This window comes from Pantherophis guttatus, chromosome 18 (genome assembly GCF_059756535.1).
Source record: "Pantherophis guttatus breed Tessera chromosome 18, ASM5975653v1, whole genome shotgun sequence".
Lineage (NCBI taxonomy): Eukaryota > Metazoa > Chordata > Lepidosauria > Squamata > Colubridae > Pantherophis > Pantherophis guttatus.
In genome coordinates, this window is record NC_142080.1 from 14,646,019 (window position 1) to 14,666,926 (window position 20,908).

At 47.1% G+C, this 20,908-nt stretch overlaps 1 protein-coding gene across 4 annotated transcripts in view; it reads right to left on the reverse strand.

Moving 5' to 3' along the window:
* The window catches only part of VANGL2 (VANGL planar cell polarity protein 2), a 51,803-nt gene that overhangs the window by 6,677 nt on the left and 24,218 nt on the right, over positions 1-20,908 (reverse strand). For all 4 annotated transcript variants that reach the window (XM_034426339.3, XM_060685546.2, XM_034426338.3 and 1 more), the window contains 6 exons: positions 17,154-17,427; positions 13,482-13,602; positions 12,329-12,936; positions 6,821-6,957; positions 3,282-3,417; positions 626-857 (listed from right to left, as the gene is read on the reverse strand). In XM_034426339.3, the coding sequence (XP_034282230.1) occupies positions 626-857; positions 3,282-3,417; positions 6,821-6,957; positions 12,329-12,936; positions 13,482-13,602; positions 17,154-17,224 (1,305 nt within the window). In that variant the 5' untranslated portion in view covers positions 17,225-17,427. The remainder of the gene's footprint in view (positions 1-625; positions 858-3,281; positions 3,418-6,820; positions 6,958-12,328; positions 12,937-13,481; positions 13,603-17,153; positions 17,428-20,908) is intronic.

Consider the following 20,908-nt stretch of genomic DNA (forward strand, 5'->3'; position numbering starts at 1 on the left):
GTCCTTCTCTTCCCTAGACTAGCCAGGCCCAGTTCCTGCAACCGTTCATCGTATGTTTGAGCCTCCAGTCCCATCATCCTGGTTGCTCTTCTCTGCACTTTTTTAGAGTCTCAACGTCTTTTTTATAGTGTAACAACCAAAACTGGACGCAGGACTCTAGGTGTGGCCTTACTAAGACCTTATAAAGTGGTATTAGGACCTCCTTTGATCTTAATTGTATTTTCTTTTTTTATGCAAGGATCGATGCCAGTGAAAATCAAGTGGATGAAACCATATTTATTTTGGAATCCTACATCAACAGCACCATCAGGCACTGAGCCATCGGCCGGAGCGCGAAATAATCCCATCTTCTGATTTTTAAAGTCTGTTTTGTTTTGTTTTCATATAAAGATGAAAGCGGGAGATTTGTCCTTTCAGACTTGAAAGATTCTGTTTAATGTTTAATGCCTTACAATAAAGGTAGAATTAGCTTAACTGGGCGGGTTTCCTCTATGGCCTCCCTGGTGAAGGCTGACCGTCTTTCTGCAGAGTAATCCAACCAGAGCAGAGGACCTGCGATGGGAACCACCAGCTGCTCCCTGCAGTCCCGGTTCCCCCTCCCGTCCCCACCTCCCCCCTCGGCTACCTTGGGCGTCATGTCGTGGGTGATGCAGAACTCCAGATGCTGAAGGATGCTCTCCATGGTGTGGTACGGCTGCTGCTTGGTGGTGCGCAGGTACTTCTGCATGGCCCGGGCCATGGAGGCGAAGATGGCCTGGGCGGCCTCCCGGGGGTCCATGATCTCCCGCGGGTTCTTCTGGTCCTCTTCCTGGAGCCGCTTGATGTGTGTGAAGGCCTCCTCCACAGCCACCACCAACCTGCAGAGACGGGGACCTCGTCATAGCAAGCCACGATCTCCAAAGCATCCCCACCCTCACCTCAAGGACCAACCAGGATGGAGAAGAGGATGGAAATCCACCTTCGGCACAGACTAAGCTGCTCACCATGGCACACGCATTCACAAAATCCAATTTGAAGTTTTGCCAGCAGAGGGAAGAAGTAAAGGGCCCCCAAAACAAGAGGAAGAGAAGAATGAAGAGAGGAGGACAATCTTTCCCCTAACTTCTCTAACAGATTACCTGGACTTACTTCACCCTCCAATTTGCACCCCACCAGGATTTCCAGATTTGACAGTACAATGTGTATTTCTGCATTCTAATCTGCTTCCCGGGTGCTTACAACTGGGATGAGGAAAGCCCATTACAACTCTCCTAAGCTTGATGTTAATCCTATTACTCAGGACGGCAGCCTGCGTGAAGCTCAGAAGCAGAGCAGCCATTTCAGCCAAGGCTGAATCTGTTTTCCAAATGGATGAAAAGAGAATGTCTGCAGCTTAGCTTTGAACTGTAAAGTCATTGCTGCTCTCTAAGGTTGGTTGGGGGTTTTTTTGCAGACATTTCAATACCCAGCTAGGTAACATCATCAGTGGGAGAAGGAAGTGGGGCTTGTGGAGGAGGAGGACTGAGGGGTCCTTGGTGCTCTCTGAGCTTGGTTGTTTTCTTGTAGACATTTCATGACCCAACTAGGTACCATATTTTTCGGAGTATAAGACGCACCTTTTTCCCCCAAAAAAGAGGGTGAAAAATCTGGGTGCGTCTTATACTCCAAATGTAGCCCCGTCCAGCTTCTCAAATGGAGGTTTCAGAGGCTGAAAAAAGCATCAGAAACGAAGCTTCAGAAAAGAAGCCCCCAAACAGAGAGGCTTTTTTTCTGAAGCTCTGTTTCAGAAGCTTTCAGAGTCAGGAAAAAACGTTTTTTCTGAAACAGTTTTAGAAGTTTCAGAGGCTGAAAAAAAAAAGCAAGGCACAGAGCTTATAACCAACAAACCTGTTGCTAAAATTCACCTCTGGGAACAGCTGATTAGGGGTATTCCGGGAGGCTGAGCCACCCGCCAATCAGCTTTTTTCTTATTTTCCTCCCCAAAAATTAAGGTGCGCCTTATTTTATTTATTTATTTATTTTAATTAGATTTGTATGCTGCCCTATCTCCATAGGACTCAGGGCGGCTCACAACAATTAAGATATACAATCTCAATCCAAGTAAGAAACATGTTAAAATACATATTAAACGCATATTAAAATACATTAAAAATCAAAACCCCATCAGTCCAGGCTGGGCAATTTAAACAGCCATGTTTTTAGTTCGTGGCGGAAACTGCGAAGGTCAGGGGCCAACCGGAGCCCCCGGGGGAGTTGATTCCAAAGGGTGGGTGCACCCATAGAGAAAGCTCTACCTCTGGGGTCACCAGCCGACATTGTCTAGCCGACGGCACCCTGAGTGAGCCCTCCCTGTGAGAACGCACCGGGCGATGGGGAGCTGTTGCTGGTTTATTTATTTATTTATTTATTTATTATTTCTATTTCTATACCGCCCTTCTCCCGAAGGACTCAGGGCGGTGTACAGCCTATTTAAAAACACAAAAACAAAAACAACAGTTAAAATTTAAAATCATTAAATAATTAGGCTCCAATTAAAATCCCAGGAATTTAAAAATACCCCAATTTAAAACGTTATGTTAATAGCCCGGCCTGGCGGAACAACAGGGTCTTCAGAGCGCAGCGAAACACCCGGAGGTCGGAGATCTTACGTATTTCCGGGGCAGTTCATGGTTGCAGATGGTCCGACAGATATCCCGGGCCTAAGCCATGTAGGGCTTTATAGGTCATCACCAGCACCTTGAATCTCACCCGGAGGGCAACCGGCAGCCAATGCAAGTCACGCGGGAGAGGTGTAACATGGGAGTATCGGGACCCTCCCATCACAACCCGCGCGACAGCATTCTGCACCAGCTGAAGCCTCCGAGTGCTCTTCAAGGGCAGCCCCAAGTAGAGAGCATTGCAGTACTTATACTCCGAAAAATATGGTAACTTCATCAGTGCTAGCAGCAACCAGTCACTAGTTGGGTAAGGAAACGTCTGCAAGCAAAAAACCAAGGGCCCCCCAGTTTTCCAAATAATTCTAAAGCCGAAGCCAATTAACACTTGGAGTCATTGGATAAGAGACAGGCAGCAAATAAATTTCATAAAGAAATAAATGAGAAACCTCCAAAACCAATTCGGCCATTCCTTGAAAGCGGAGCTGATCCGAGGATTTTTCTCCCAAACCAACTCAAGAATTCACACAACCACAAGGGTCCGATTTCAGCCGCCAGGAATCCTCCCTCTGCGGGAACCTGAGCCTGTTTTTTTTCCCAGCTGGGAAAGACACCCATACGCACACGGTCCCTTTTGAGGGAACCCACCTGGCTCGCCGCTTTCGCACCCGGCGCTCATGTTCTGCTTCCTCGTAGTAGTACTCGTTGTGGCTATTGTCCCGCCTCCGGGCAGCTGCAGCGATAACAGCCCGCGATTGGCTGGTTGAGTTGTTGGTTGTGTTCTCTGGAGGGAGGAGAGAGGGAAGACCAATAGAGTTATTTTAAGGTTGTTTTTTTATTTTATAGACAAACAAACATTTAATACATCATTCCTTCCATGTGACATCTTGGTGTTTTCTCCATAACTTCATCTTTTTGTTGTTTCTTCTTCTTCATTATCACCCAATCTATTACAATGTATCTCCAAAAATACATAACTATTGATTTACTTATCTATATCTCTTTTCTAACCAATGATCCCATATCTTAAAGTATTCTAAATCCTCTCTTTCTTTAATCATCAAAGTTAATCTATTCATTTCTGCACAGTCTAAATTTTTTTTAATTACTTCTCCTTCCACAGGTATTTTCTCTGCTTTCCAATTTTGTGCAAAGACAATCCAATCCTTGCAGCTGTTATTACATGTATAATCAAATAGGTATTTTCTTTGCTAGTTTTCTCTGGAAGGATACCCAGTAGGAACAGCTCTGGTTTTAAATCAATACGTTGTTGTGTCATTTCTTCCAACCATGTCTTCATTTTATTCCAATAATTTTTAGCTTCTGGACCAACGGAGTTATTGAGGCGCCTCTCAAACCTCCTCAAAGTGGAGGATCATAAACACCATCAATCCAGCAGAGGGCTGGACTAGAAGACCTCTAAGGTCCCTTCCATCCTGATGACTCTAAAGGAAGAGTCTGTCTCTTCTATTCTTGGTGGGGAATAACATGCCTAGCAGTTGTCCCCATCCTTGCTGAAAAAGACAAGCAACCAAAAAAGAAAACCTGGGTCACCCTAGTCTCCATTTCATAGTCTAAATCAGCGTTTCTCAACCTTGGCAGCTTGAAGATTCACACAGTTGGAAGGGACCTTGTAGGTCATCTAGTCCGACCCCACCCTCCACTCCCATCCCGGTCCAAAGCAGGAGACCCTACACCATTTCTGAAAAATAGCAGTGCAAGATGTTTGGACTTCATCTCTCAGAATTCCCCAGCCAACTTTGATTCATGACCCACAACTGAGAATTAAACAATGCAAGTAGTTAATCAGGCATTTTCTCAGACACAAATTTACGACCATTTTACCACCGTCGTTAAGTGGTTCCCCCCACTGACTGTAGAGATTCTCAGTCATCTAGGTCATGGCTGTCCCAAAGGTGCTTTTTCAATTTGGGATGGATCCCCCTGGAATGAGGTGGGAGGAGGAATGGATTTCCAGAGGAAAAACTGCAGACTACAGGAACCATTTGCACCACTCAGGTGACCCTGAGGACACGGAGAGACCTCCAAGTGGCCTCAACGACCCTCTCAAAGGATGCAAATGGCCAGTTGTCTGCAAGGAATATCAATCCTTCTATTCCCCTCCATCCTAGTCAGAGTTGAAGAAGCTCCTTGGATGAGAAGCGAAACGTCTTCAAAAGAAAAAAACCAGAAAGTCCAGTTGGGATGATCCATTGACTTAAGCTTGTAGGAAACCTGCCAGGAAGATCACAAATCGCGATCATGTGACTACAAGGCACTGCAACTGCCCTAGACGTAAGCCGGTTTGCCAACTGCCCAAATGGTGATCACATGACTTGCAGGGGTGCTGCAACTGTCATAACTTTGAGGATGTGAGCTAAGTCGCTTTTTCTGAGGCCATCATATTTTCAAACCATTGTTAAACGAACGGTCGTAAGTCGAGACTTTAGCCCAGAGGTCTTCAAACTTGGCAGCTTTAAGACTTGTGGACTTCAACTCCCAGAATCCCAGACTTCGACTCCTATGCTGGCTGGAGAATTCTGGGAGTTGAAGTCCACAAGTCTTAAAGCTGCCAAGTTTGAAGACCTCTGCTTTAGCCCCACAGCATATGGATAAATCCCCAGGTGAACACCCAAAGAACCAGTCCATGTTTAATCTGGAAGGGGGGTGGGTGGAAGGAAGGACGGACATGGTGGCTGGGGAATTCTGGGAGTTAAAGTCCACACATCTTGAAGCTGCCAAGGTTGAGGTTTTCTGGTCTAAAGCAATCAAACAATTAACATTTCTACCCAGCTGGGGAGATCAGCTGCCCATCTAAGCTACCTTTTACACAAGAGAAGCAAGAACGCAGGAACCATGCTGGCACAGGCTGGCACCCTGGATTGGCATTCAGTCCTCACAGGCATCAGCACAGCCTGCCCCCAACCTGGCACCCCCTAAACAAGCTGAGATTGTCTCACTGGTAGCTGGGAACTCCGGAATTAGCATCGTCAGACATCTAGCGGGCGCCAGGCTTGGGATGTCAGCAGAATAACAGAGATGGAAGGGACTCTGGAGGTCTTCTAGTCCAACCTCCTCCTCTATACCATTTCAGACAAATGGCTGTCCAGTTTTTTAAGAAGCCTCCAGTGATGCACCCACAACCTCTGGAGAGAAGCTGTCCCGGGGGTTAATTCTTCTCACTGTTAAGGAAATTCCTCCTTAGTTCTAATAAGTTGCTTCTCTCCTTGATGTCTTCCCATCCGTTGCTTCTTGTCCTGCCTTCAGGTGCTTTGGAGAATACCGTGTTTCCCCCAAAATAAGACCCTGTCTTATATTTTTTGAACCCTGAAATAACCACTTGGCCTTATTTTTGGGGAGGTCTTATTATTTTGGGGCGCATGGAGCAAGATGTGACTCCTCTTGCCGTCTTACCTGATTTCCAACTCTATCTCCCTAACCCTAACCAGAGGAAATGGCGGGGACCGGCTGCACATACATTTAAATATTTTCGGGGAGGGCTTATTTTCGGGGGGGGGTATTATCAGGGGAGGTCTTATTTTTGGGAAAACAGGGTAGGTTGAGCCCCTCTTCTTTGTGGCAGCCCCTCAGATATTAAAAGACTGGTATCGTATCACCCCGAGCCCAGTGGCGAAATCAATTTTTTTTTACTACCGGTTCTGTGGGCGTGGCTTGGTGGGCGTGGCAGGGGAAGGATATTGCAAAATCCCCATTCCCTCCCCACTCTGGGGCCAGCCAGAGGTAGTATTTGCTGGTTCTCCGAACTGCTCAAAATTTCTGCTACCGGTTCTCCAGAACCTGTCAGAACCTGCTGGATTTCACCCCTGCCCTGGCCCTTCTTTTCACCAGACTAGACATACCTAGTTCCTGTAACCATTTTTCGTATGTTTTAGAGTCGCAAATTTTTATTTTTATTTTTATTTTGTATTACGGAATACGGTATGCAGTATTCCAGGTGTGGCCTTCCAAGGCCTTATAAAGTGGTATTAACAACACTTCATGTGATCTTGACCCAGATCACGGTCACCCTGGTCCAAGAACCCAGCAATCAAGTTAGATCTCCAGGAGATCTGGTTGAAGCCTCTGCCTCTTGGAAGCCGAGCTTGAGAGCCGGAGGAAAGACAGTTCTTGGCTCCTGTGGACGGAGGATCAAAGCCGCCGCTTCAGAAGGGGCTGCCAACGCTTACCCTCGCCAAGCGAGTAGACCTTGAAGCCAGACATTTTCTTAGACAGAACCGACTTGGGCAGGTTGAGCAGAGCCGGGTTGTAGACGGGGAAATCGTGGTAATAATTCTCCAGGATCCACACGGCGACTCTCTGGATGCTGCAGAGAAGGAAGCGTTAGATCCAGTGTTAGTTGGACACAACAAGGTAACTGGAGCGATCACCGAAGGATCCAGTTACATAGCACAATACAGGTAATTCCCGGTTTACGAACGGTCCCTTAGTGAACATTCAAAGTTACATGATAAGTATCCCCTAGCATTTGCAAATAACTCCCGAAACTACAAACCTTGCAGCATCACGGCAGTTGTTTGCCCTTACAACCAACCGCAGAAGCTCTGCAACATTTGTCCTGCACGTTGCAGGCCGAAATGGAGCTTCCGAAGGGCAGATCCACCCCTCTGACCGGTGGTGAAATCCAAATTTTTTTACTACTGGTTCTGTGGGCATGGCTTGGTGGGCATGGCAGGGGAAGGATATTGCAAAATCTCCATTCCCTCCCCACTCTGGGGCCAGCCAGAGATGGTATTTGCCGGTTCTCCGAACTGCTCAAAATTTCCATTCCAGGTTCTCCAGAACCTGTCAGAACCTGCTGGATTTTACCCCTGCTCTGCGGCTAGAATGAAATGCATACATACTTATATTTCATAAATATTAATATTTGGAGCTAATGGAAGGGCTCTCCACTCATGCTCTCTACATGGGGCTCCCCTTGACGAGCAGCCGGAGGCTCCAGCTGGTCCAGGATGCGGCCGCGCAGGTGTTATGGGAGCGACGTGGCACTCCCATGTGACCCCCCTCCTGCGCGAGCTGCACTGGCTCCCAGTGGTCTTCCGGGTGCGCTTCAAGGTTTTGGTTACCACCTTTAGAGCGCTCCATGGCTTAGGACCGAGGTATTTACAAGACTGTCTTCTGCCACCAGTAGCCTCTCACCGACCAGTATGCTCCCATAGAGAGGGGCTTCTCAGGGTGCCGTCGGTCAGTGTTGACTGGCAGCCCCCAGGGGGAGAGCCTTCTCTGTAGGGGCACCCGCCATCTGGAATGAGCTCCCCCCGGAGATACGGAGGATCCCGGATCTGGGGGCTTTCCGCCGTGCCCTCAAAACATTCCTATTCCAGCAGGCTGGCCTGGCCTAACTTTTCTTTTAAACTGTTTTTTAAATTTTAAATTTGTCTTATAATTTGGGGTGTTTTAAATTTGTTTTCTGGGCCAAATTATTAAATTGTATTTTAAATGGTTTTTTAACATTTGTATTATATGTATTTTATCTTTTGGCTGTTCACCGGCCTGAGTCCTTCGGGAGTAGGGCGGTATATAAATTCAATAAATAATAAATAATAATAATAATGATGTGGTAAATTTCCCACTCTGTCACATGAAAATCTGAAAACTGGGAGATTTTTGCAGGCCATACACAGTATGTGGTCAGAAATGCCAAGGTGTGCTACAAACGTCCTCTAACGTAGAGGCAGAAACTTGATTGCCCAACTGTGACTGCCATTTTCACAACCACCTGTGGATGTGGCTGGACCAGGGGTGAAATCTAAAATTTGTTACTACCGATTCTGTGGGTGTGGCTTGGTAATGGGGGGGGTAATGGGGGGGGTAATGTGATTGCATAGGCGTGGCCAACTTTTTTTTTTTTTAACTTTTAAAAGCATTTTTTCTACAACCTTAAGAGGTTGCAGAAAAAATTGCTTTTAGAAGCTTCTGACGATCAGGCAAGTCAGCTGGGATCGCCAGAGGCTTTATAGGCATTTTTTTTTTCTACAGCCACTTCGGCTGAAGGGGTTGCAGAAAAAAATGCTTTGAAAAGCCTCTGATGATCCCACCTGAGCCACGCGATCATCAGAGGCTTTTTTTTTTTTTTACTTTTAAAAGCATTTTTTCGGCCGAAGAGGTTGTAGAAAAAATGCTTTTAAAAGTAAAAAAAACAGCCACTGATGATCGCGCAGCTCAGCTGGGCATTGGGGGGGGGGCACTCAGGGATTTTTGCTACCGGTTCTCCAAACCACCCACCACCATCGCTACCGGACCAGGTCCGAACCAGGAGCATTTCACCTTTGCCTCTGACGTGCCGTTAGGCCTTCCGCAGGCCTCCCCTGGCACATTGCCAGCCGAAATACAGCCTCTGGGGGCTGGATCCAACCCTCCGATGCTCCATTCGGCCCCTGGCGGTGTTGTGACCTAGGCCCAAGTAGCTTTTACCAGACACGATCAGTCCTAAACAAACATATTTTATTAGAACAGCTGAGAATTACTTCATTCTCAGCTTTGTCCAAATTAAGTCCAAAACAAGTCCTTCATAAACAGTCCTTCGGCTTTATCACAAACCTTTGTCATCTTTGGCACCCTGCCAAAGGCTTTTCTTGGCAAAAGTTCAGAAACAAGAGAAGTAGACAAGAAACAAATGTAGCAATGTTGCTTTCCTACAAAGATCCCAAGAGGGGCCAATCATCTCCTGGCTTTACTCCCAAGTCGTCCTTTTTGCTTTAACTGCTCTTGCCTTCTGGCAGCTCTTTGCATGCGTGTACTAGGAACAGGCTCCTCCTGTTCCTCTCCCTTTCTGCTATCCGCCTCTGGAGGCTCCGGAAGCCGTGCATCGCTCCCAGATGGCCCTGGCCCCACCTCTGCCTCCGATGAAGAGCCCTCATCCGGGCCTTCCCCAGACTCCAGGACTGGCCCATTGTCCTCCCCAGCCTCCTCACTGTCTGACTCCGCTGCCAGCTCCGCAGGCTACTGGCGGACCACAACACACGGGTCTTCCCCAGCCTGTTGCAGGCCAAAATGGATCCACCCCTCTAGAAGCTTCATTTTGGCCTGCAACAGGCCAGGTGAGGCCAGCGGAGGCCTGCAGAGGGGCACACGGGATTGAACGGCTGGAGAGTGGACTGCTTGCTAGATCTTCACTAGGTAAGTGACCCAGCGTGGCAGGTTGGGGGGGGGAGAACAACTGTGGGGAGCATGAGGTATTTCAATGGGTCGGGATGGCCTTGGGTGGTCTTACGCAGGTAGTCTGTTCCATCAGTAGCCCCTCCCCCCAACTAGGCCTTCCCCACCCTGAAATACCTCGTGTGCAATTAACGAGCCTCACATTCAATTAGTGAATGCATGGGCAAAAGGAGGGAGTGACCCCCTTCAAAGTAGGAGATTCACTCCCACAAATCCTCCGGTTACGAATGGAATGGGCAGGCTCCATTAGATTCGTAACTCGAGGACTATCTGTAAAGCAGAATCTGGCTCATTTGCTTTCAGCATGATCAGTTTAATGTCCCTTATTATGGCTCAGAGCTGGGCATGAAGGAGGCCACTTCAGCTTCTTCCACAAATGCAATGCAAATAACAACAATAACAAAAAAATAATCATCTCTGGATAGCAGACTTGGTAATACTGGAAACAGAAGGGAAAGAACTGGAGAAAATCACAAAATACCCAAAGACCTGCAAATACAGACAGTCCTCAACTTATGACCACAATTGAGCCCAAAATTTATTTAGCTAAGTGAGAAATTTGTTTAGTGAGTTTTGCCCCTTTTTACGACCTTTCTCACCACCTTTATTAAGCGGACCAGTGCAGTTTTTCAATGAACAACAAAATTGTTAAGTCCATCTGGCTTCCCCATTAATTTGGCTCACCAGAAGGTGCGCAAAAGAACATCACACGACCCCAGGACACTGCAACCATCATAAATGATCTCTGATGATCATTTATAGATAAATTTATAGATAGATGATCTCTGGAGGGCTCGGGACAGGGGCTGCTCCTCTGTTCTGGTCCTATTAGACCTCTCAGTGGCTTTTGATACCATCAACCATGGTATCATGCTGCACCAGTTGGAAGAGTTAGGGGTGGGGGGCACTGTGTTGTGGTGGTTCTCCTCCTTTCTCTCCGACCGGTGGCAGTCTGTGTTGGCAGGGGGGCAGAGGTCAACCTCAAGGCGCCTTGTTTGTGGGATGCCGCAGGGGTCGGTCCTCTCACCTCTCCTGTTCAACATTTATGTGAAGCCGCTGGGTGAGATCATCCGTAGTTTTGGGGTGCAGTGCCATCTGTATGCTGACAACACTCAGCTGTACATCTCCACCCCAGACCACCCCAATGATGCCCTTGAAGTGATGTCCCGGGGCCTGGAGGCCGTGCGGATCTGGATGGGGAGAAACAGGCTTCGACTCAAACCCTTCCAAGACCGACTGGCTGTGGTTGTCGGCGTCCCGATATAGCCAGCTGGTGCCATCGCTGGCTATTGGGGGCGAGTCATTGGCCCCCACAGAGAGGGCTCGTAACTTGGGTGTCCTCCTGGATGCACGGCTGTCTTTAGAAGAGCATGTGACGGCCGTGACCAGGGGGGCTTTTTATCAGGTTCGCCTGATACGCCAGCTGTGCCCCTATCTGGATCGGGACTCCTTATGCACGGTCACTCATGCCCTCATTACTTCCCGCCTGGACTACTACAATGCTCTCTACATGGGGCTCCCCTTGAGGAGCACCCGGAGGCTCCAGCTGGTCCAGAATGCGGCCACACGGGTGATTGTGGGGGCGACATGGTGCTCCCATGTAACACCTCTCCTGCGCGAGCTGCACTGGCTTCCGGTGGTCTTCGGGCGCGCTTCAAGGTATTGGTTCTCATCTTTAAAACGCTCCATGGCTTAGGGCCTGGATATCTACAAGACCACCTTCTGCCACCGATAACCTCTCACTGGCCAATACGCTCCCACAGAGAGGGTCTCCTCAGGGTGCCGTCGGCCAAGCAATGTCGACTGGCGGCCCCCAGGGGGAGAGCCTTCTCGTGGGGGCACCCGCCCTCTGGAACGAGCTACCCCCAGGGATACGACTGATCCCAGACCTCCATACTTTCTGCCAGGCCCTGAAGACTTTTCTATTTCAGCAAGCCAGGCTGGCTTAAAAGTTTTATGGGTAAGGGGTTTTAAATTGGGGGAGCCAAATTGATTTAATTATGTTTTAAATTATTTTAATTTTCATATTGTATGTATTTTAATCTTGGCTGTTCATCGCCCTGAGTCCTTCGGGAGAAGGGCGGTATAGAAATTTAATAAATAATAATAATAATAATAATAATAATAATAATAATAATAATAATAATAATAATAATAAAAAATGTGAGTCAGTTGCTAAGTATCAGAATGTAAATCAGGTGACCGTGGAGATGCCTCAATGGTCTCAAAGTGTGAAAAATGGTATTAAGTCTCTTTTTCCAGTGCTGTTGTAACTTGTCACTAAACGAACTGTTGTAAGTTGAGGACTACCTGTAGAACTAGAACGACTGGATGGCAGAAGCTAGTCGTAAGCATCTTGGGTTCTAATCCAGAAACCTCTGGAGGACCACTTGAGCACCATCGGCATTGACAAAATCCCCATCGCTCAATTGCAAGAGGCGGCTTCCATCAGCCGCCCCCGCCTGTCCCTGACCGCACCGAGATACCCCCAAGCCCCTCTGACCCTCCACCGCCCTTACCTGAGGTGCCCCACGTTGTAGAAGCGGCTGGCCCCATCGGTGGAGCGCACCACCTTGAGAGTGAAGTGGGGCTGGAGCTGGCGCAGCTCCAGTAAGACCACGGCCAGGTAGTGGACAAAGAGCAGGGCGTCCACCAGCGAGACGGCATACTGGACGATGCCCTGGTAGTTGGTGTCGCGGGAGTCCAGGATGCGAACGCCGTAGAAGAGCCAGTAGGAGGCCACCAGGAGGAAGACCAGCACCATCAGGAGAGCGCGGAAGACGAAGATGCGTGGCAGGAAGGCCTTGGGGCGGCGGAAGAAGAGCGCCCAGCTGCCCAGCAGAAGGATGAGCAGCTTGAAGGCCACCGAGATGAAGAGGCCCTCGCAGGGGGTCCCGCAGGGGCTCAGCTGCTCCCCCCACAGCAGCTGGGGCAGCAGCATGAACGCGATGGGGGTCAGGAAGGAGAGCAGGGCCAGGGCCCCCGCCAGCGAGACCCCCAGGTGGCGGGAACAGTCCAGGTGGGCGCTGTCCTCCATGTCCTTGGTGATGCGTGTGATGTCATCGTGAGAAATGCTGTGCTCCGATGTGCCGGTCACCACAGTGGTCGTCTCGCCCCAGTTGTCGTCCTGCCGGGAAACAAAGGCCATGTCGGGGGGTCAAAGGGGGTTTAGTGAAGTCGATAGTGAAAAAGAAGGGGAGTCTTCTGGACAGGAGAGCTGCCCTCTGCGGTTGCAAAGGATCTGTCCATGGCACCACGCAGGGACCCCAGCAGCCCTGCAGCCCCTCCAGTCGGCCTCTGTCCTCCCCCACCCCACAGTGGATGATGGAGAGATATGAGAGAGAGAGAGAGAATAGATAGGTGGGTGGGTGGATAAAAAATAGGATGGATGTATGTATGTAGAAATTGGATGGATGGATGGATGGACGGAAACAGACAAGCAGAATTCAACACCTCATAGACACAAGAAGTGCGGCCATTTGTCCTTCCTGCTTCCCCCCTTAAGCCATGCCGGAAATACCCCCATGTAGGGAAGCCTCCCCAAATTCCTCCAAGAGACCCTTTCATTTCATCCCTGGGGAGGCCCAACCCCCCCCTTCCCCTCCCCCTCCCCCTTCCCCAGGAGGCAAGACCGAGCCTCCAAGCCGGCTCCAGGCCTGTCTGCCCACTCACCCTTTCGTCCCCTCGGGTCGACTCGTTGTCCAGCAGGGGCTCCCCGGGAGCCTGGATGGTGACCGATTTGTCCCCCCGGCTCCCATCTCGACTCTTGGAGCGGTGCCGCTCTCGGCGGTCTCTGTGGGGCAAGGGGGGGGTCCTGAGTGTTAGGGGGGGCTGGCTCAAGTCACAAGCATTGCAATACCCATCTTCTCCCTACCCAGCTGCTCCGTGGGAACCAGAAAGCAGGGATCTTGCACACAGGCAGTCCTCGACATACGACACTTTGTTTAGTGACTGTTTCGAAGTTACAACGGCACTGAAGGAGGTGACTTTTTCACAATTAATGACTACTGCAGCATCCCCACGGTCACGTGATCCAAATTCGGCTGCTTGGCAAGTAACTCATATTTGTGACGGTGGCAGTGTCCCGGGATCATGTAATCCCCTTTTGCGACCTTCGGACAAGCAAATTCAACGGGGAAGCCAGATTCACTTAACAACCATGTTATTTACTTGACAACTGGAATGATTCACTTAGCAACTGTTGTAAAAAAAAAAGGTTATAAAATGGGGCGGAACTCACTTATCAAGTGTCTCATTTAGCAACAGAAATTTAAGGCTCAATTGTGGTCATAAGTCGAGGACTACCTATCGTCCTATTTTACAGCCTCTGCCACAGGTTTTTTTTTTCCTCCTTTTCACCACCAGACAGCAAAAAGTCTTCCTTAAATTATCCACAAACACAGGATAAAAAGGGGGCTTGGGGGCATCCCTTGCATGGAGTCATACGGCAAAGAATTCGAATCCAGGACAACCGGGATTAAATGTCACACTAAACCCCAGGAGTCTCCAAACTGTAGAGCCATTGAACTGGCAATCAATCTCTTGAGCTTCACACCAGATCCGGCCATAAATCACAGGTCCTTAAGTCAGCCTTTCTGATTTACCGTATTTTTCAGACTATAAGACACACCTGATGAGATGCACCTAAATTTAGAAGAGGAAAACAACAACAAAAAGTTTTTAGCCTCTGTGCACCCCATTTTTTGGCCCTTTTTTGGGGCCCTTTTCTGGCCTTTTTTCAGCCTGTTTTCAGGGCTTTTATGGCTCATTTTTGAGGTTTTTTGGTCCGTTTGGGGGGCTTTTGGGCCTTTTTTTTTTTTTTTTGAAAAAACCAGTGCTGTGGAGTCGGAGTTGAAGGAAATTTTGGGTACCTGGAGTCGGAGTCGGAAGTACAAAAAACTGAGGAGTTGGAGTCGGAACATTTATCTCCCGACTCCACAGCCCTGGAAAAAACGGGCTGAAAAAAGCCCCAAAAATGGGCCGAAAAAAGGCCCAAAAACTGGGCATGCGGAGGCCAAAGAAGAGCTGGCGGGTGGGTGGGGCTTTGGCAATATTCAGTCTATAAGACGCACAGACATTTTCATCCCCTTTTGGGAGACACAAAAGTGCATCTTATAGTCCAAAAAATACGGCAGATAAGGTTCCCAAATATAACGCCATTTGACTGGAATCCTTATTGCAGAGGAGCATGAAGCCTTCAGTGCCACAATCCATTGTCCAATTCGGCACAAAGAACTCACAACCTTTACACAAATCTATGCTCTGCAACCACCCATTTCTCAATCTCAGCAACGTTTAAGATGTAGGGACTTCAAATAGGGACCAGCAGGCAGAGGGATTCTGGGAACGGAAGTATTTTAAAGTTTTGGGAGACTGAAAAACACGCCCCTAGAGCTTAAATTCTAGGCTTCTTCCTTCTGCCCTCAAGAATTAACTGGTTCTTGGAGGGTCTCCGGGTGACCTGTGGGAAATGGGGGAAATGTCCAAACAGAATTAAGTTATATTGTCCCTTGGCTGAGGGCCACCAAATCCAGACTGCAGCGTTCCAGTCCATCACTAGGTGGCAGCACAGACTTCCAGTTCTCTGGCATCCAAATTTTGATTTTTTTTAAAAAAAAAAAATTAATTGAGTATTTTACATTTTAAAACCAAGCACACAATAGCGAAAGAAATCAAGAGACAAAAACAAAAAACAAAAACACACGTACACCAGACGTTAAAATATACTGCTCAAAAAAATAAAGGGAAGACAAGCAGAAGACATCCAAGATCTGAATGAATGAAATAGCCTTATTAAATCCTTTGTTCTTTACATACAGTAGTTTATGCACTGCTCAAACAACTAAAGGGAACACAAAACTACTGTATGTAACGAACAAAGTATTTAATAAGGCTATTTCATTCATTCAGACCTCCGGTGTCTTCTGCTTGTCTCCCCTTTATTTTTTTGAGCAGTGTACAACACTAACAACAGATATATACAATTTTACAACTTTCTGCATCGACTTTTGTCTTTACTCTTAGCTTTTATCCTCCCGCTCCTTCTCTTTATTTTTAAATATTCATAATTAACTGTTTTGTTAGCAGGATCATTATTTATATTTATATCCAGTATGTTAATATCTAATTTCACTTTATATTCTTATTTCTTAATTTGATTTCTGTTTTCCAACCATGTATAAAACCTATTCAACACTTTATAATAATCCAAGTCTTCTCTTTCTTTGATCTCCATCGTTAATTTATCCATTTCGGCGCAGATATGATAAATTCCCCAGCCTGTGAAGCTGCTGGCCATTCTAGCGTTAGCAAACAACACCCACAAAGGAGAATATTTGTCGCTCAGGGTTGAAACAAGAGGTCCCTGGTGCTCTCTGAGGGGTCCTTGGTTGTTTTCTTGCAGACTTTTCATGACCCAACCAGATAACATCACCGACTAGAACTGATGACGTTACCTAGTTGGGTCATGAAACGTCTGCAAGAAAACCGCTAAGGACCCCTCAGAGAGCACCAAGGACCCCCCAGTCCTCTTCCTCCTCCTCCTCCTCTCCGTATACCTTTCTCCCTTCCAGAGCTGATGATGCTACTTAGTTTGGGTAATGAAACATTAGCAAGAAAACAACCAAGCACAGAGATCACCAAGGACCCCTCGCAACAAACCATGTTTAACGGAAGAAAAGAATGCCCGAATGGGAAGGGATCTTGGAAGTCTTCTAGACCAGACCCCTGCTCAAGCAGAAGACCAGTGGTCACCAGAGGTCCAAAAATTTCAGAGGTCCACAGAAAAAATATTTGCAATTTTTTTATATTGCAATAAAATACTATTTATCTTCTTAGAAAATTCATATTAGTGATCCGCAGGATTTAAAAGTATGAATTTAGTGTTCCCTGAGGTCCAAAAAGTTGGTGACCATCCTGGACAAGTGACTGCCCAACCTTTTCTTGAAAATCTCCAGTGATGGAGCATCCACAACTCTTGAGATGAAAGCTAATCAATCTATCTTATCTATCTATCTATCTATCTATCTATCTATCTATCTATCTATCTATCTAATCTATTCATAGGGCAGAAGGGACCTTAGAGGTCTTCTAGTCCAACCCCCTGCTCAAGCAGAAGACCTGATACCATTTCAGACATGTGCCTGTCCAATCTCTTCTTCAAAACCTCCAGAGATGGAGCACCCACAACTTCTGGAGGCAAGGCATCCCATTTATATCAAGTTCCTTTCTGCCCACCTTTTGTCCCTTGCTGAACCTTCTACCGAGGTTCTCCAGATCTTTCCAGGACCGTCCCCGTGTTACCTCCTCCACCTGCCCCAAACTCAGCCCGTCTGGCCAGCTCACCTGGGCTTCCTGGAACTGCGCGAGTGCCCCGATTTATAGGAGTACCCTGAATATTGCGATTCGTTGTCCATATTGTCTGAACGCCGAGCCTTGTAGCGATCCACGTTGATGGACTTGGATCTGGCGGGCCCTGGGACAGTCACCAAGGCAGCCGCGGCCTCCTTCAGAGTCGGCTTCTTTAGGCCGAGGGGCACCTTCAGAAAGTCAACTTTCACCTTGAAGGACTCTATTTTGATCGGCTGGCTGGGCACAACCTAGAAGAAAAGTGGCGCACCTGTATGGGGGGAAGGCAGAACAGGTTAGTCCCTCTCATCCTATCCACCAAAGAGTCCACCTGGAGCACACAAGACAACCTAAGAGGAGAAGAAGCTGAGGGACTAGGAGCTACGTTGATTTGGGGTTGCCAGTAGACCAGGGCTCTCCAACCTTGGCAACTTTACAGCCTGTGGACTTCAATTCCCAGAAATCCCCAGCATGCTGGCTGAGGGATTCTGGGAGTTGAAAGTTGCCAAGGTTGGAGAGCCCTGAAGTAGAACATCAGCCACTCAAGAAAGTGAAGCTGAAGCCTTCTGCCCTGACACAACTAGCTTTCTCCATGCAGGGATTTCTAATCCACGCTTGGGGCACATAACAACTTCACACGCACACTTTCTGGAGAATGCAGGTAGTTCTCGACTTACAACCATTCATTTAGCAACCATTCAAAGTGAAAACAGTACAGGGGAAAAAGTGACTCACACTCACAACTGTTGCAACATCTCCAGAGTCACATGATCCTGGCAACCGGTATGCATTTACAACAGTTGCAATGTCCCCATCTGCCACCTTCTCAGCTGGCTTCCAACAAGCAAAAAGTCAATGGGGGAAGCCGGATTCGCTTAATGACTGTGTGACTCGCTTAACGACTGCAATGATTTGCTTAACAAGTCAAATGGCCAAAAGATCGTAAAATCAGGCACGATTGACTTAACAACCCCTTCACATAAAAACAGAAATTCTGGTCTCAAGTGTAGTCTATAAGTCAAGGACTACCTTAGCTGTGTGATGTGATTTCATTTCTCCAAAAACTGTGAACTTCAGGTAGTAATTTCTAACCATCTTTGGTTTCCTTTTCCTAACCCCCCTAAACCCCCACCCAATTGCTTTTCAGAAGGAAAACAGGAGATTTTCCCAGAATTCCCCTCTTCCAAAGACTCCTGCAGCTCCCTAGAAACAGAAGACGTGTCTGTGGAGATTCTCAAATCCTCGAGATCATGGTTGTCCCAAAGGTGCTTTTTCCAAAAGGCAGCTGGACTTTCTTGGATTTTTTTCCCCTTGAAAATGTGCAGATGTGCAGCTAGAATTGTATTTGCACAAAACTGGAAAAGTGAAGAGATCCCCATAGATGAAAATGTGATTAAGAAAATATTAGAATATGCAGAAATGAATAGATTAACACTTGCAATTCAAGGAAAGTAAGAATCAGATTATTATAATATATGGGGGTTATTTTATCAATGGTTAAAGAAATTTCAAAAATTTATTTAAAAAAGAAAAAAGAAAGAAAATGTTTCACTTCTCATCTGAGAAGCTTCTTTGGTTCTTTTTCTTCTTCAGCTTCACTTCAGAACTGAAGAAGCTTCTCAGATGAGAAGTGAAATGTTTTCTTTCCTTTTTTAAAGTTTAATATTTTTTTATTAAACATAAAAAATTCAATGTCTAGATAAATAGCGTGTTGTCTGGGTACAGTTAATCATTCTCTTATGCTTTTAAATTTCTAACTTCTGTTCCTGCCAGTTAACCATTGAGAAAACAAATCCCATCTTAAAAAGTATTCCGTTTCTTCCTTCTCCTTAATTTTAAGTGTTAATCTATCCATTTCTGCACTTTCTAATATTTTTTAATTACATTTTCCTCTGTAGGGATCTCTTCATTTTTCCGCTGTTCTATAAACACAATTCTAGCTGCTGTAAACACATGTAAAATTAAATATGTATTCCAGTGGTGAAATCTAAAATTTGTTACTACCGGTTCTGTGGGCGTGGCTTGGTGGGGGGGAATGTGACTGGCTGGGCTTGGCCATTTTTTTTTTTTAACTTTTAAAACCATTTTTAATGGTTTTAAACCTCGGCGAAGAGGTTGTAAAAGAATGCTTTTAAAAACTTTTTTAAAAAGCCTCTGATGATTGTGTGGCTCAGCGGGGGGGGGGGGGTTGGGGGCGCAGGGATTTTTACTACCGGTTCTCTGAACCACCCACCTCCATCGCTACCGGATTGGGCGATCCGGTCCGAACCGGGAGCATTTCACCCCTGATGTATGCCCTTTATTGTATTTTTCTGGTAAGATACCCAGCAAGAATATTTCGGGCATTAGATCTATGTGCTGCTCTACCATTTTTTCCAACCATGCATATATTTTTGTCCAATATTTTTTTGCCTTTGGGCATGTCCACCACATATGATAATGCGAAGCCGGTGTCTGATTACATTTCCAACATTTAGCAGACATGACCTTAAACATCTTTGCCAATCTTGCCGGTGGAAAGTGCCATAAAAGCCAAACGTTTTCAAAGGGGGGGGGGGGAAGACCGAGGAATCCCAGCTGCCTTTTGGAAAAGCACATTTCATACAGCTTTAAAAGACAATTAAGCACCTTTTGAACGTCTCTGCCTGTTTGGGGCAGGGAGAAACCGGGCGAGGGATCTCTCTGAATCCCTTCAGGGGATGTAGAACTTCTCCAGCAGGTTTCCAGGGCAGGGATCCAGAACAGCCCCACGTGGCTCTCTTCACTGGGACTGAGCAGAAAGAGATGCATAGGTACCCTTTGGCTACCCGGTCACATATGTGTGGTAAAGTGTGCATTTGTAACTATGGGAGTGCAAAGAATTTCACATTCCACAGGAGAATTTTACCCAAACCCTCTTCTCCTCACAACTAATTTCTGAAGTGACTTCTCCAATTGTGCAATCATCTTCTTTTAACGACTCCATAATCCCTTGCCGGGTGGCTGGGCAACTGAATGGAGCTAGCAGAGTGTTTTACTGGCCGGATGCCCTTCCTGTCGCCAATGTGGAGTTTTGTTCAGCAGATACTTTCTCATTGTGCGCAGAGAGAGAAATATCTGCCTCTACCTAGGAACTCACAGCCTCCAGATTGTGAGGCAAAAGCTCCAATTGTCCAATATTGGGAACCTTGTTCCAAAATAAAATAATAACCAAATTAAAGGGAGCTTGGAGGTCTTCTAGTCCAACCCCCGTTCAAGCAGGATTGCCATTTTAACAACAACAGCACTACATTAAGGCAGACCTGAGCAAATTCTCTGTGCACTTTTAATTCTTGTTTATCCTATTAGAGAAGTGGTTCAAAATGAGCAGACTCAGGGCAAGTTTTGTCCAGCCAGAAGGACCAAACGGTCACCTTCCTGGTGGAAGAGAGGGCCTGGGCTGGGTCTTGGTGGTGGAAGAGGAGAAGGAGTGGACCAAGCAAGAGGCAGAAAACATCCTGGCCAGGATTTGACCAGGAGAAAGTCAGACCAAACAGGAAGCCCAAATTCCTCCCAGAACTACATGCACGCCACCCTCTTGGAGTCTCCAGCGGTGGAACATGAAGCATGATTGATGTGCTCATTAAGGATCTGCTCTCCTCCATGTTCAGCGCCTGAGAGCAAGAGAGGGAGAAGCCAACTAGAAGATGGTTCTTCCTCCTCCTCCTCCTGCGAGGCAGGAGCTCGCTCTGCTGCAGGGCGCCAGGAGTCTGTCAGAACAAGTTGGACAAAAC